Source organism: Stomoxys calcitrans, chromosome 1, assembly GCF_963082655.1.
Source record: "Stomoxys calcitrans chromosome 1, idStoCalc2.1, whole genome shotgun sequence".
Lineage (NCBI taxonomy): Eukaryota > Metazoa > Arthropoda > Insecta > Diptera > Muscidae > Stomoxys > Stomoxys calcitrans.
In genome coordinates, this window is record NC_081552.1 from 264,818,183 (window position 1) to 264,834,828 (window position 16,646).

Genomic DNA, 16,646 nt, shown 5'->3' on the forward strand with positions numbered 1-16,646 from the left:
GCATTGCCTATAAAAGCATTTGAATTTATATTGAAGCTCAAAGTGATTGAACGTGGAGAATGAGTCCAAAGAATGATGGCATCTTTCACAGTATCTTTAAAGACATTTAGGTGCTATTGAAGACTTATGGGGGCTCTGGTACTACTAGGGCTGCGGTATCGGCCAGAGTGGAGTTTGCGTTGGCAAGCCTTGGTAGGAGAATTTTTCCCGAGTCGGAGTCTGGTTGGGAGTTGCTGAAGCGCTGCTCTCGCCCATGAAAAACTCCTAGACGATTTATAGACTTCAACACTGAACTTTACTTCTTGCTCTCATAATAGGGGTAGCTGTATGTGGAGTGAAGCTCTATTAATACCAAAGTTTGGCCAGCTCAAACATTGAGGCGGCTACCATTAGCTGCTGATTTTGAATCTAAACCAACCAACCATCTAAACGTTAGATGGTTGGTTGCGAATACAGCGCTGTAGTCTCAGCTAGAGTACCAAAGGAGACAGCCCGTAGTTATTCATAGAACTGAATTCTAGCAAATCTGGATTTTACTCCACTATGTGTCGCTCAAATCAAATCGACCACGATGCTGCGCCATCCATGTTCCTTGATCGTCAAATTGTATAAGGTTTTCTTTGATGAACCACAAGTTTGAACTTGGTAAGACTTGACGCTAAAACTGGACAAGCCATTTTAGCGTCAACTCCTGGAATTTTCACAAACTGAAGTAGCAATGCAGTGGGCAAAGCTCCTACATGGTAGCTGACATGAAGTCTTACCAAGTTCACACTGGACAACTGGACAAGCCGTTTTAGCGTATACTCCTGGAATTTTCACAAACTGAAGTAGCAATGCAGTGGGCAAGGCCCGTACATGGTAGCTGACATGAAGTCTTACCAAGTTCACACTGGTAAATCTGTCAAACTAGAAATGACTGCTTCAAAATATTTGTTTTGTCGATAGCTAATTAAGTTGTTTACAAGCCACCAAACAGCTTATGCGACTGAGTTTTTTTTTAAGAAGAAAGTTATTTGCGTTATATTTGGCTGCAAAATCACAACCATCTATTGTTGGTGAACTCAAACACCTCAAAGTGAACAAAATATTTGTGTATCGCGCCAAAAACCGTTATAATGATTCTGGTAGCGTTGTTTAACGTAATAGTGGTGGTTTAAAAAAAAACTGGAACAACACCTGAACTGGTTCAATGAGTGAAGCCTACACCGAAAAAAAAAGTCACGAAAATTTTTTCAATTAAAAAGTTAATTGAAAATGAAAATTGTTTCAACTAAAAAATTAATTGAATCAATCATTTTTTAATTGAATCCGTATTTTTTCGATTACAATCGTAATTGAAATTGTTGTCATCTTCAATTAAAAAATTAATTGCTTCAAACTCTTTTTTTAATTGATTCTGAACTTTTTTCAATTACGATCGTGATTGATATTGTTGCCATTTTCAATTAAAAATTTAATTGATTCAATCATTTTTATACCCATCACCATTGGATGGGGATATACCAATCTAGTCATTCCGTTTGTAACACCTCGAAATATTAGTCTGAGACCCCATAAAGTACCCCATAATCTTGATCGCCTCGACGTTCTCAGTCAATCTAGCAATGTCCGTCCTAGCAATTTAGCAATCACTTTAGCGGTCGAACGCATAAAGCTAACCGCTTTAAATTTTGCTCAAATACTTAATATTGATGTAGGTCGTTGGGAATTGGAAATGAGTCATATCGGTTCAGATTTAAATATAGCTCCTATATAAACCGATCTCCAGATTTGACTTCTTGAGCCCCCGGAAGCCGCTATTTTTGTCTGATTTGGCTGAAATTTTGCATGCGGTGTTCTGTTACGACTTAAAACAACGGTGCCAAATACGGTCTAAATCGGTCTATAACCTGATATAGCTCCCATATAAACCGATTTGCCGATTTGACTTCTTGAACCCTTACATATTATTTTGCACGCGGTATTCTGTTGGACTTTCAATAACTGTGCCAAATACAGTCTAAATCAGTTTATAACCTGATATAGCTCCCATGTAAACCGATCTGCCGATTTGGCTGAAATTTTGCATGCGGTGTTCAGTTACGACTTTTAACAACTGTGCAGTTGATGGAAGTCATAACGGAACACAAGAAGCCAAATTTCAGCCAAATCGAACAAATATCGCAGCTTCTAGGGGCACAAGAAATCAATACGGGAGATCGGTTTATATGGGAGATTTATCAGATTATAGACCGATGTGGGCCGTACCACATCGTACCACATTTGGCTTCTGGTGTTCCGTTATGACTTCCATCAACTCTGCCAAGTTCAGTCTAAATCAGTCTATAACCTCATATAGCTCACATATAAACCGATCTCTCGATTAACCCTGTTCGGTTCGTAAAAGCTTTAATTTTTGATCGTTTGGTCAAGTTTCGTATGTAGAATCTATCTGTTGAAATCACGCTACAGTCTTCATAAACTTTGCACAAGTTCGGGCCGAACTTTGTACACCCACCACCTCGGGTATATATGCAAAACACGTTTCGTCATAATTTATGCCCACATTGCAGCTTTATCGAAAAATAGTCCGATTTGGGCCAAATTCGACACGGATACTGACTGGTCTAATAAGTACAAGTCACATTGTTCAATTTTGTAGAGCAAAATATTTTAGCAAAATCGGTTAATTAATGCGCCTTTTATGCGCCGAAGACCTTAAATCGAGAGATCGGTCTATATGGCAGCTATATCCAAGTCTGGACCGATCTGGGCCAAATTTAAGAAGCGTGTCCAAAGTCCGAACTCAACTCACTGTCCCAAAATTTTTATGGGCCCAAAACCTTATATCGAGAGATCGGCCTGTATGGCAGCTGTATCCAATTCTGGACCGATCTAGGCCAAATTGAACAAGGATATCAAAGGGCCTAACACTACTAACTGTCCTAAATTTTAGCAAAATCGGATAATAAATGCCCCTTTTATGGGCCCAAGACCTTTAATCGAGAGATCGGTCTAGATGGTAGCTATATCCAAATCTAAACCGATCTGGACCAAATTGAAGGAGAATGTTGAAGGGCCCAACACAACTCACTGTCCCAAATTTCGACGATATCGGACAATTATGGACTTAAAACTTTAAATCGAGAAATCGGTTTATATGGCAGCTATATCCAAATCTGGGCCGATCTGCGCCATATTGCAGAAAGATATCGAGGGGTCTTACTTAACTCACTGTCCCCTATTTCGGCGACATCGGAAAATAAATACGCCCTTTATGGGTCAAAACCTTAAATCGAGAGATCGGTCTATATGGCAGCTATATGCAAATCTAAACCGATCTGGGCCAAATTGAAGAGGGATGTCGAAGAGCCAAATACAACTCACTGTCCCAAATGTTTGCAAAATCGGATAGTAAATGTGCCTTTAAAGGGCCTAAGACCCTAAATCTGCGGATCGGTCTATATGGGGGCTATATCAACATATAGTCCGATGTGGCCCATCTTCGAACTTAACCTGCTTATTTCGGCTTCACTGAAATTTGCAACAGTGGGTTATTTTAATCCTTCCGACATATGACCTACCATATAGACCGATCTCCCGATAAAGGGTCTGAAGCCCATAAAAGCTTTATTTATTACCCGATTTCACTGAAATTTACAACAGTTGGTTATTTTAAGCCTCCTGACATCTGTCGTAAATATGGAAAAGATCGGAGTATATTTAGATATAGCTGCTATATACACCGATCTGCCGATAAAGGTTTTGAGGCCCCTAAAAGCTTTATTTTTCATCCGATTTTGCTGAAATTTGAAACGTGGGGTAGTTTAAGGCTTTCCGTCAATTGACCTAAATATGGTTCAGATCGGCCTATATTTAGATATAGCTGCCATATTGACCGATCTGCCGATAAGGGGTCTTAGGGGTAAGGGCCCATAAAAGCTTTATTTATTACCCGATTTCGCTGAAATTTGAAACAGTGAGTTTTTCTGAGCCCCACGATATCCTACCTTCATATGGTTCGGATCGGTTTATAATTGGATATATCTGCCAAAAAGACCAATATAACAAAATTTAATAGCGACATATATATTAGACCACTCAATGTCCGTGCCGAATTTGGGTGCATAAGTTATCCAATTTTCACCGGATTGTGACGAAATGGGGTTTACATATATACCCGAGGTGGTGGGTATCCAAAGTTCGGCTCGGCCTAACTTAATGCCTTGTTACTTGTTTTTAGTTGAAATAGCAGTAAGAAATATTTGCAGTCCTATGTTTGCTGAAGCAGCAGTAATGTCTGCTTTCCCATTTTCAGCAGACATTAAATGCTGTTTTAGCAAACATTTTTGATGTTTTGAATAACAAATTTGGTTGAGTGTAGTGGAGGGTATATGCACAGCCGAACCTAATACCCTTTTGCTTGTTTCACTTGAAAGCTTCAAACGAACTTTCAATATAGGCATTTGGACCAAAAAGAACTCCTAATTACATACAAATATGGTATTTTTTCGTAAATTGTGCTCAACTTTATTTGAAATAAAATGTGCTTTTTTTCTATGAATTTTGTTTTCTTACACTGTTTTAAAATTTACTTATAGAGAAAATTTGGCTAACAACTGAAGAGCGATTGCAGCGATCCTATATAAGGATGTGAAATCGTATTTTCAGATAACAAATTTTCACTAATGAGGTAGTAACGGTTGAATTATAGTGTATGTAGGTATGTACTGTCATTTTCAAAAAATTCCAACTAACAAATTTGATTGAATCAAGAAAAGGAAAAGAAATTCATTTTTAAAAAGTTAAAAAAATAAATTAAAATTTATTTATAAAAAAAAAGAAAAAAAAACAAACATAAAAAAACTCAGGATTTGATTAAAGTTAACTAAAAACACAAAATGGTCTTACATAAAATTATAATAAATAACAAATACTAGTAGTTGTAACCTTATTTTACGTTTAGGTAGATAGTTATAGACCTACTCAGTCCATATAAAAATGCACTTTTTATAAGGACCAAGCAGTACATGCGCCTCTTATGCCAACCATTCTCTTTAATATAAGCGCTAAAATGTATGGTGTTTGGTATTTGAGAGGTAAATGAGATAAGCCTTAGGCTTAGAACTTAAGGCCAGTCTGAACTTCAGCCATGATGTTGGCGGATTTTTGCAATTGTTCAATTTCAGTGTTGGTCAGAATTTGCTTAACAACATGGGTCACACCATTGGCGTTCAACACACAGGGTAGGGAGAGGAACACATCCTTGTCAATGCCATGTTCACCCTGCAGAAATAAATAAGGAGAAGAGTTTTTATCTGAGTTTGATTTAATTTCATTTGGGCCTTACCATAACGGAGGTGGATACAGCCACAATGGAACTGGTGTTTCTCAAAATCGAAGAGGCCAACGAGGCTGTGCTCAAACCAATGGCCCAGGAGGTGTAACCCTTCAGCTTGATGACTTCGTAGGCGGACTCAACCACTTGCTTGTGCACCTCATTCCATTTCTCGGGATCTTCAGTGGAGCCAATGTTGGGGTTCAACTCACGCAAACGTACACCGGCAATGTTGACGCCGGACCACACTGGCACCGAACTGTCACCATGTTCACCAATAATCCAGCCATGGCAGGATGTGGGTGCCACACCCAAGCGTTGAGACATCAGGAAACGGAAACGAGACGAATCCAAATTGGTACCACTACCAATGACGCGATTCTTGGGCAAACCCGAAAGCTTCCAGGCCACATAGGTCATGATGTCCACGGGATTGGAGACCATCAGCAAAATGGTGTCGGGTGAGTTCTCCACCAACTTGGGAATGATGTGCTTAAGGATATCTGTGTTGCGCTGCACCAATGACAGGCGTGATTCACCCTCCTTTTGACGAACGCCAGCGGTAACAATGCACAATCTGGAATTGGCGGATGCGGCATAGTCTGTGCTGGCGGTAATTTTGGGATTTTTCAAAAAGTTGGAGCCATGTTGCAAGTCCATCAATTCGCCCATTAGTTTATCTTTGCAGACATCCATGAGGCATACCTCGCTGGATACATTTTGAGCCAAAATACTGAAAGCACAGGCCATACCAACTTGGCCAATACCAACAATGGTCACTTTGTTGCCGCCGGAAGGCAAAACTTCGGCAACTTGATTCATCAGATTATCCTTAACAGAAGCCATTTTTTATTGTTTATTGATTATCTGCAACAAGAAAAACAAAAAACAAAAAGGGAAATTAGGAAAAAATATGTTAAATGCAATGAAATTTTCTTATGAAAAATCTGCATATGTCTGTAAGGACAAATTTTTAACAAAAATTTTTTTAAGGAACAAACAATAAAATTTGGCTAAAAAATTTCCATTCAAATAAAATTTTACTAAATTTTCTTTAGAAATACAATTTATAGACTTCGCTTTGAACATTTCCCTCACATCCCAATCAACTCTGTATGATGTTCTTTGCTAACATTTTCTTTTTAGCCTAGACACAAACCCAATACGATTTCTGTTATATTTGAAAACATTTTACTCTCACAAAGGTGACCCTACATGCTTGAACTTCAAATTTACCACGCTATTTGTCAATAGTGACCAAATGAGCAGTACCACGTCATATTATTTGGTTAATTTATGCTATTTTGGATGTCACATACGCTGTGTCAGCACACACAAAACTGCGACACGTGCGACCTAATTCATGTCACTTCCACACGCAGCAGCTGCGTTAGTCCACCCAACTAGGCAACAACATATTGAGGCATTAAATGTTGTATCTTAATCTGCGAATGCTTGTGAGGGAGGAACACAATAACGAATAGCAACACTTGTTCTAGGATGAATATAACCTTCAACAAGGTCAAACTGATGGAATGTTAAAGCAACACATCATGAATGTATCCAAAAAAAAAAAAAAAAAAATAAATAAATAAAAAATTTAAACAAATGATGCCTGTGACGTTTAACGCAGAGAATAAATGACCAAAAAAAAAACAAGTGACGGAAGTGTGAATAGTAAAAATTCGATTGATTTTGAAACACTGTGCTCAGTAATTTTTTGGTGTTGCAATTGATTAAATAATTGTTAACCAAGTAAAAAGGCATTGAGTTCAGTCGGGCCGAACTTTGGATACCCACCAGCTCGGGTATATATGTAAAAACCCCCTTTCGACACAATTCGGAGAAAATTGGATAACTTATGCATCCAAATTCGGCACGGACATTGAGTGGTCAAATAAATATCAGTCACTGTTGAATTTTGCATTTCAAATTTCAACAAAATCGGGCAATGAATAAAGCTGTTATGAGCTTCAGACCCTTAACCGGTATATCGGTCTATATGGCAGCTATAACTAAATATAGTCCGATCTGAACCGTATTTAGGTCAGATGGCGGGTGGCCTAAAAGTACTCATTGCTTCAAATTTCAGCCAAATCGGTTAAAAAATAAAGCTTTTATGGGCTTCAGACCCTTTACCGGCAGATCGGTCGATATGGCAGCTATATCTAAATATGGACCGATCTAATCCATATTAAGGTTAGATGTCGGGAGGCCTAAACTAACTCACTGTTGCAAACTTCAGCGAAATCGGTTAAAAAATAAAGCTTTTATGGGCTTCAGACCCTTTATCAGCAGATCGGTATATATGGCAGCTATATCTAAATATGGACCGATCTAATCCATATTAAGGTTAGATGTCGGGAGGCCTAAACTAACTCACTGTTGCAAACTTCAGCGAAATCGGTTAAAAAATAAAGCTTTTATGGGCTTCAGACCCTTTATCAGCAGATCGGTATATATGGCAGCTATATCTAAATATAGACCGATCTGAACCATATTTAGGTCAGATGGCGGGTGGCCTAAAAGTACTCACTGCTTCAAATTTCAGCCAAATCGGTAAAAAAAATAAAGCTTTTATGGGCTTCAGACCCTTTACCGGCAGATCGGTCGATATGGCAGCTATATCTTAATATAGTCCGATGTGAACTATATTTGGGCCAGATGTTGGGAGGCCTAAAGCTACTCACTGATTCAAATTTCAACGAAATCGGTTGAAAAATAAGGCTTTTATGGGCTTGAGACTCCTTATCGGAGAATCGGTCTATATGGCAGCTATATCTAAATATAGTCCGATCTGAAGCATATTTGGGTCAGATGTCGGGAGGCTTAAAATAACTCACTGTTTCCAATTTCAGCAAAATCGGATAAAAAATAAAGCTTTTATGGGCTTCAGACCCTTTATCGTCCGATCGGTCTATATAGTAGCTATATCCAAATATGGTCTGATTTGGCCCGTTTAAGAACCTAACCAGCGTGCATCAAAAACACGTATCTGTGCCAAATTTCAGCGCAATATCTCAAGTTTTGAAGGCTCTTGAGTGATTACAACAGACGGACGGACAGACACACGGACATGGTTAAATCGTTTTTGAATTTTACGACGATCCGAAATATATATACTTTGTAGGGTCGGAAATTAATATTTCGATGTGTTGCAAACAAAATGACTAAATGAATATACCCCCTATCCTACGGTGGTGGGTATAAATATTGAATAACAAATGTTGAATATTTCAAAAAAAAAAAGGTTGACCAATTTTTACGACCCGCCATCAACGTTCTGCTTAAATGATGCCGCTTTTTTCTCCTCCCATGGCGAAACAATTAAAGATGGTCTCGTTTGTTGAACAACCACAAATCATGTGGTGCAATCCACCATCTCCTCATAAAGATGTCATTTCGAAATTGGTATTGTTGTCAACACAACCAATGAAACTTGCCCTCGTGTGCCAGTTAAATGAGAGAAACACAAACAAAGAGAACGTGCAAAAAAATGGGGTAGTTTGTTGAGAATGTAAACACAGAACTGATATTTTAATACCGTCAAGCTGCCCGGCTGCTTTCAGCTGTTCGCTTGAGACCACCTTCATTAATCCACCTTGTTCTCATTCGAACTTAATGAAAATCGATCGAAAATCCAATTTTAAAGGGCACACGGAGCAATAGCGAGAGCCGTTGCCGTTGTCTTTAGCGTTCGAAGCTATCAATACAACTTCCAAAAGATGCACAAAATCATGTGTAGTACGGAAGAAGTGTAATTTGCCACAGACAGAATGTCTGTCATTTCACAAAAATACATGCATTGGGAAAAAGTACAGCTAATAGACAGGGTTGTCGAGCGTGGTTAATATGGTAATTGTATCATAGATGCGTTTTCGCTATTAATACGATGCAAATACAACATACCAACGCACTCCACGGTCAAAGCCGACAAAATGAATAAATTTCTACTAGAATCAATGCTGCTTGCTATCGACTGTCAGATTTCAATCCTAACTCACTATGAGCTCCGTATCAATTACCTTAAATACTGTATTGTGAAATTCCAAGGAAAAAAAAGAAATGGTTTCATTTGAAATAATTATTTTAAAATGTAAATCTGGGTGCCTCGGTCTTTAAAAAAATGTTATTGACCATAAAATACGATAGGGTAGAAAAATACCCAAGAATGGAGCTGTGTTAGAATAATTGCAGCTCGAGTTAGGATAGAGGTATCCTAATGAAATTGGTATTGGCGTAAATTGGACGGTCAAAACCAGATACAAGAAGTAAAAAGCGTTAAGGTCGGCCGAACCGAGTTTTGGATACCCACCACCACGGGTATATATGTACACCACCTTTCGTCAAAATCACTATCACTATCACAAATTTCGGCGAAATCGGACAATAAATGCGACTTTAATGGGCCCAAAATCTTAAATCGAGAGATCGGTCTATATGGCAGCTACAGGGTGGCTGATGAATATTGCTACAATGATGAATATTGCTACATTTTTTTTTCGGTGTATGGAATACATTTTTCTTTTATTCATGTTAAATTAAATTATTAAATTAATTATTAAATTATTATTAATTAAATTAATTAATTAATTAATTAAATTAATTATTAAATTATTATTATTAAATAGAAAAAAAGTTATTACATTTTTTTTTGGTAGCGGCTTTCATCAGCCACCCTGTATATTCAAATATGGACCTATCTAGGCCAAATTTAAGAAATATGTCGAAGGGCCCAAAACAACTCACTGTCCCAAAATTTGGCAAAATCGGACAATAAATGTGTCTTTTAAGGGCGCAAGACCTTAAATCGAGAGATCGGCCTATATGACAGCTATATCTAAATCTGAACTGATCTGACCCAAATTGAAGAAAGATGTCGAAGAGTCTAACACAACTTACTATCCCAAATTTTGGCAGCATCGGACAATAAATGCGCCTTTTATGGACCCAAAACCTTAAATCGAGAGTTCGGTCTATATGGCAGCTATATCCAAATCTGGACCGATCGGCGCCAAATTGAAGAAGAATGTCGAAGGGTCCAGCACTTTACCAAATTTCGGCGACATCGGACCGTAAATGCGCCTTTTATGGGCCCAAAACCTTAAATCGAGAGTTCGGACTATATGGCAGCTATATGCGAATCTGAACCGATCTGGGCCAAATTGAAGAAGGATGTCGAAGGGCCTAACATAACTCACTGTCTCAAATTTCAGAAAAATTGAAAAATAAATGTGGCTTTTATGAGCCTAAGACCCTAAATCGGCGGATCGGTCTATATGACAGCTACATCCAAATATGGACCGATCTGGGCCAAATTGAAGAAGGATGTCGAAGGGCCTAATATAACTCACTGTCCCAAATTTCGGCGACATCGGACAATAAATACGCCTTTTATGGGCCCAAAACCTTAAATCGAGAGATCGGTCTATATGGCAGCTTTATCCAACTATGGACCGATCTGGGGCAAATTGAAGCAGGATGTCGAAAGGCCTAACACAACTCATTGTCCCGCCCGCCTTTTATGGGCCCAAAACCTTAAATCGAGAGATCGGTCTATATGGCAGCTTTATCCAACTATGGACCGATCTGGGGCAAATTGAAGCAGGATGTCGAAAGGCCTAACACAACTCATTGTCCCAAATTTCAGCAAAATCAAATAATAAATGTGGCTTTTATGGGCCTAGGACGCTATATAGTACATATATTCTTGATCGTCTTGACAATCTGAGCCAATCTAGCCATGTCCCTCCGGCCGTCTGTCGAATTCACTGTAGCATTCGAAAAAATGATAATATGCGCTTGAAATTTCACACCGATATTTCTTATTGATGTAGGTTCTTGGGAATTGAAATTGGGCCATATTGATTCAGGTTTGACTATAATATAGCCCCTATATTCAATCGTGCCCCTATTTTGATTTCTTCTGCCACTAGAGGCCTCAATTTTCACCCGATGTGGCTGGAATTTTGTCAAATGACTTCTATTTTGACTTTTAACATCCGCGTCATGTATGATCCGAATCGGTCTATAAACTAATATAGCATAGATAGACATGATTTAAATCGAGAAGATTCCCTTATAAACTAAGATAAGATCCCCAGATTTGTCTTCTTAAGCCCTTAGAGGCCCCAATTTTAGCAACATTTGGCTGAAATTTGGCAGAACGGCTTTCACATTTCACATTCGTGTGATCCGAATCGGTCTATAAACTGATTAGCCCCCATATAAACAGATTTCCGGATTTGGCTTCTTGAACATTTGTGTGAGGTATGATTCAAATCGACCTATAAAATGATCGCCAGATTTGACTTCTTGAGCCCCTGGAGGCCTCAATTTTTGCCCCATTGTACAGAACGACTTCTGTTCTGGCAATGTACGTGGATACGTGGCAAGTACGGTCCGAATAGGTCAATAAACTGATATAGCTCCCATATAAGCCGATCTCGAGATTTCAATTTTTAACCAATTTAGCTGAAATTTTGCGCAACGACTTTTGCTCTGATTTTCTATATTCGTGTCAAGTATAATCCGAATCGCTCCATAAATTAAAATAACTCCCATATAAACTGATCCACGGATTTACTTCTTGAGACCCTACCAGCCTCAATTTACATCCGATTTGGTTGAAATTTAGTACTTCAAATCACGCCAAATCCCACCCAGAGAGGTTAAACTATATATATATATGTATATAGCCCTCATATGAACCCATCTCTGGATTTGACTTCTTGACCTTTTTGAGCTTCAGATGTGACAGTTTTGTTTATTTACATACCAGAAATGAGCCTCATCGCTGTTGTCAATTTTTCCATTAAATAGTGGAATTCCATCGACATTTGTCACAAAACACCAATTTTGATGAACCGATTTGCAGTCGTTGCTTGTTTATGAGTTTCCAAGTTATCCATGATGAAATGGCCGAGTATACGGAACACTTTTCACTTTCACATTTAATGAATGGACACAAATATTAACTAGTGCTGCCATCCAGAAATACTTGGCTCATAAAAAATCACCCTTTATATACAATGCGGGTTATGTTCTTGAAATGGCAACAATGCAAATAATTTAATCCAATTAATGTTTTAATTGAAACTGCTTCAATCACGAAAATGATAATATCAATCATCGTTTTTAAAGAAGTAATTGAAATTTTTTTCAATATATAAAAATTATTGAGCAATTTTAAAAATTTTCAATTATTTTTTAATTGATTCAATTAAAAATTTTCTTAATTTTCAATTAATTTTTAATTGATTCTATTGAGAAAAGATAAACAAATACAATACATATGAGAATGCATGCCGATTAGAGCGCGCTCTATGCGTATTTGACACATATGTAACACACATAACGTGTGATATCAGCTTAAGGGGCATACATATAAGAAATAAGAAATGTTGGCCTGACAACGTAAACACTTTTGGGGGGTTTGGTCTACACACTGACCTTCAGTCTATCTTGGAATTTGCCAACCCATTAGCTTTTGTACTGGGTTTTATTAATTTAAAAATTCTTCAAAACCGATTGTTTTTTGACCAGTTTGTCTAACTACTTGACAAACTGAAAAAATGTTGATAACATTTGCCAAAGATTACCAATCTAATGGTAAATACATTAAAGCGCTATAAAACTAAAACCAGCAATGTGAAATGAATTGCAATTGCAAAGCAAAAAAAAATATTACCACACTATTTATAAATACAAAATTACAGCCACATCACACTTCAGTCTCGTGCCTCATGTTTCATGAGTCATGTTTTATTTCAATTAATCTCGTATAAATGGTAAACCCCTAATAATTACCCTATGAACATAAAACCGTTAACAATCATTATACAGTGACTCTCAGTTCTACAACAATCGACTACCTCTATTTGTGGAATGCATTTGATTTCAGTCCCCGAAAATTCCCTATGGCCTCGCAAATAAATCCTTATCTTATCGTCTGGGAACATAATACAGAAAAAAAAAATCTAAACAAAGTTCCGTACATATACAACAAGCTGAGTAAAATTTGAAACGAACCCATGTCTATTTGTAAACATTTTGTTAACGTCTGAGCGAAATCATTAAAACATGTTTGGTTTTTTTCCCCCTCTCAATAAAACAAAGAGCTGCGGTTGTAGTTTTGTTGGAAGATGTGTGCAAGAGAGTATCAGCGTTTTGTTCTTAGCCACCAATTTAACCTTCAAATATTTTCAAAGTCATATTTTGGCGGACTGTTTTTTGGTATAAGTTAATGTATGTATGTAGTGGCTATCGTTGGTGTGTATTTAAGTGTACGATTATATTGAGGGCTCCTGTGACGGAATTCCTGGAAATTCTACAACTCTACAGCTGTTATGGTACCGGTTATGCGTGGCTGTCAATGCGCATGTCTGTTTTAAAAACGAAAGTGAGGATGTTTTTTGCGGACTTGCAAAGGACACTTTAAGGTGAATAAACTTGAATTCTCTTAAGGGGGAGGGAGATTTTCTGCTATTGTCTCGAGATATTTTGAGATTATGCATGCTTACATCCATTGAAATAAGTTTGCTGGTATCAGCAAACATTGTCTGCTGATTTTTATACCCTCCACCATAGGATGGGGGTGTACTAATTTCGTCATTCTGTTTGTAACTCCTGGAACTATTCGCCGTAGACCCCATAAAGTATATATATTCTTGATCTTCATGACATTTTAAGTCGAACTAGCCATATCCGTCCGTTTGTCCGTCTGTCTGTCGAAAGCACGCTAACTTTCGAAGGAGTAAAGCTAGCCGCTTGAAATTTTGCACAAATACTTCTTATTAGTGTAGGTCGGTTGGGATTGTAAATGAGCCATATCGGTCCATGTTTTGATATAGCTGCCATTTAAACCGATCTGGGGTCTTGACATCTTGAGCCACTAGAGGGCGGAATTCTTATCCGATTCGAATGAAATTTTGCATGAGGTGTTTTAGTATGACTTCCAACAACTATGCTGAGTATGGTTGAAATCGGCTTATAACCTGATATAGCTGTCAAACAAACCTATCTGGGGTTTTGACTTCTTGAGCCTCTACAGGGAGCAATTCCTATCCGATTTGTCCGAAATATTGCATGACGTGTTTTGTTATGACTTCCAACAACTGTATTAAGAATGGTTCAAATCGGTCCATAACCTGATATAGCTGTCATATAAACCGATCTGGGGTCTTGACTTCTTGAGCCTCTACAGGGAGCAATTCCTATCCGATTTGGCCGAAATATTGCACGACGTGTTTTGTTATGATATCCAACAACTGTGCCAAGTATGATTGAAATCGGTTCATAACCTGATATAGCTGCCATATAAACAGATCTGGGGACTTGACTTCTTGAGCTTCTAGAGGGCGCCATTCCTATCCGATTTGGCTGAAATTTTGCATAACGTATTTTTTTCTTACTTTCAACTACTGTGTCAAATAAGGTTCAAATCGGTTCATAACCTGATATAGCTGTCATATAAACCGATCTGCGATCTGGGCGCAATTCTCGTCCGATTTGACTGAAATTTTGCACGTGATGTTTTGGTATCACTTCCAACAACCGTGTTAAATATGATTCAAATCGGTCCATAATCTGGTATAGCTGTCATATAAACCGATCTGGGATTTTGACTCCTTGAGCCAATAGAGGGCCCAATTCTAATCCGATTTAGAAGAAATTTTGTACAACGGCTTCTCTCATGACCTCCAACATACGTGTCTAATATGGTCTAAATCGATGAATAATATAATATAAACCTATCTCTCGATTTTGCTTCTTGAGCCCATACGAGGCGCAATTCTTATTCGAATGAACCGAAATATTACACAATGACTTCTACAATGTTCAGCATTCATTTACGGTCCGAATTGGACTATAACTTGATATAGCTCCAATAGCATAACAGTTCTTATTCAATATTCTTTGTTTGCCTAAAAAGAGATACCGTGGCAAGAGCTCGACAAATGCGATCCATGGTGGAGGGTATATAAGATTCGGCCCGGCCAAACTTAGCACGCTCTTACTGGTTTTTTCTTGAATCTAACAAAAGAGCCAAAAGGATAGTTTGGTAAAGAAGGGTGTGGTGAATTGCATGATTAATTATGAAATATGATTGAATGTCGAATATTGTGAGAATACCATATGAATATTAAGTAGCATTCACATTGACTAATAATAATCGGAATGAAGAAATTACTTGACTCCAAACATAGATACAACCTAACGAATACATTCGAAGAGATTTCATTTCAAAACACAAATAATAACAAATAAATTTTTTTTTGTATCAAGACGAATCCTTCAAGGAGATATACATATGCATATTAAATTTCAGATATTATATGGAATATTAAATAGTTTTTAAGTTTTCCATATCAAATCATGCTTCATCTTGATCAACATCCACCAAAAATTAATGTTTAAACAAGCGAATTTCTACTTTAAATTGTCGAATGTCACACATTTTGCCATCTCTTTTTTACAACATACACCTATACATTTATTTTTTTTTTAATGACACAAACAATTAACTCTCCATTTAAACTTGGCGCTTTTGTCAATAAAAAAAAAATACAATCAGATTGTTTATGTTTCGGTTTCCATGACGTCACTCAATGAACTCATTAACAACTTGCAATCACTTTCAAATTCTTCAATTTGTATTGCGGCTAGTTTTCTTTCTTCAATGCCTTAATGTTTTTTTTTCTTTTGGATCTCCCAATTAGATAAAACTCACTCTTTACTGATTTTGTAAAAATTCAATTCAATTCAATGGTATTTTTTTGCGACCTTTATGTCTTCACTGTTAGCCGTTTAGAAACGAACTGTTTTCACAAAACGTACAATTGTTTCACTTGGATATCGTTGAATTGTTTGGTTGTACTCACTCACTACTCACAGCGCTGGTGGCTGACGTTGAATATTTGTTTGTTGGTTGTTGCTGGAGATGGAAATTTGTCTGCGGTTTGGTTGTGTGTATGCCAGCAAGCAGTTGTTGGAGAGCTAATTTTGTATTTGCTGCTTATGCTTGGGGCTATGTTCTCGTGCTCACACAGTAGGAGAAGTAATGCCGGTAAAACCGTTATTTTCGTTATTTATAAGCGCCACAGCAAAGGCAAACATCATCATCATCATCATCATTATTGAAGACGTCACAAAACAACTCCCGTGATATGACTGAAACTCACTTATGATCTGTTTGCTACAAGACAAACCAGGCGGTCACTTTGATCACCCCTCCTGATTCCCACCTTTTTGCCAACACAACAGAAAATTAATGACGAAATTTTTGTAGTATTCAATGAAATGGTGTTGTTGGCTGACTCAGTGA

The 16,646-nt window shown here is 37.7% G+C and overlaps 1 protein-coding gene across 2 annotated transcripts; it reads right to left on the reverse strand.

Annotated features, from left to right (window-relative positions):
* Positions 1–4,810: 4,810 nt before the first annotated feature.
* LOC106091893 (L-lactate dehydrogenase) lies at positions 4,811–16,378 on the reverse strand. 2 transcript variants are annotated; one of them, XM_013258586.2, is made up of 3 exons: positions 16,204–16,378; positions 5,333–6,187; positions 4,811–5,268 (listed from the first exon to the last, which is right to left on the reverse strand). In XM_013258586.2, the coding sequence occupies exons 2-3, from the start codon at positions 6,164–6,166 to the stop codon at positions 5,104–5,106; spliced, it is 999 nt and encodes a 332-aa protein (XP_013114040.1). In that variant the 5' UTR covers positions 6,167–6,187; positions 16,204–16,378; the 3' UTR covers positions 4,811–5,103. The 2 variants fall into 2 exon arrangements, with proteins under 2 accessions (XP_013114040.1, XP_013114039.1); XM_013258585.2 differs by lacking the exon at positions 16,204–16,378 and adding an exon at positions 16,053–16,147.
* Between the last annotated feature and the right edge of the window lie 268 nt (positions 16,379–16,646).

Bases quoted from the DNA above. Each gene is read 5' to 3' on its own strand.
- LOC106091893 (XM_013258586.2), bottom strand. From the start codon at position 6,166: ATGGCTTCTGTTAAGGATAATCTGATGAATCAAGTTGCCGAAGTTTTG. The intron at 5,269-5,332 runs GTAAGGCCCAAA...TTATTTCTGCAG, and splicing joins CTGTATCCACCTCCGTTATG to GGTGAACATGGCATTGACAA.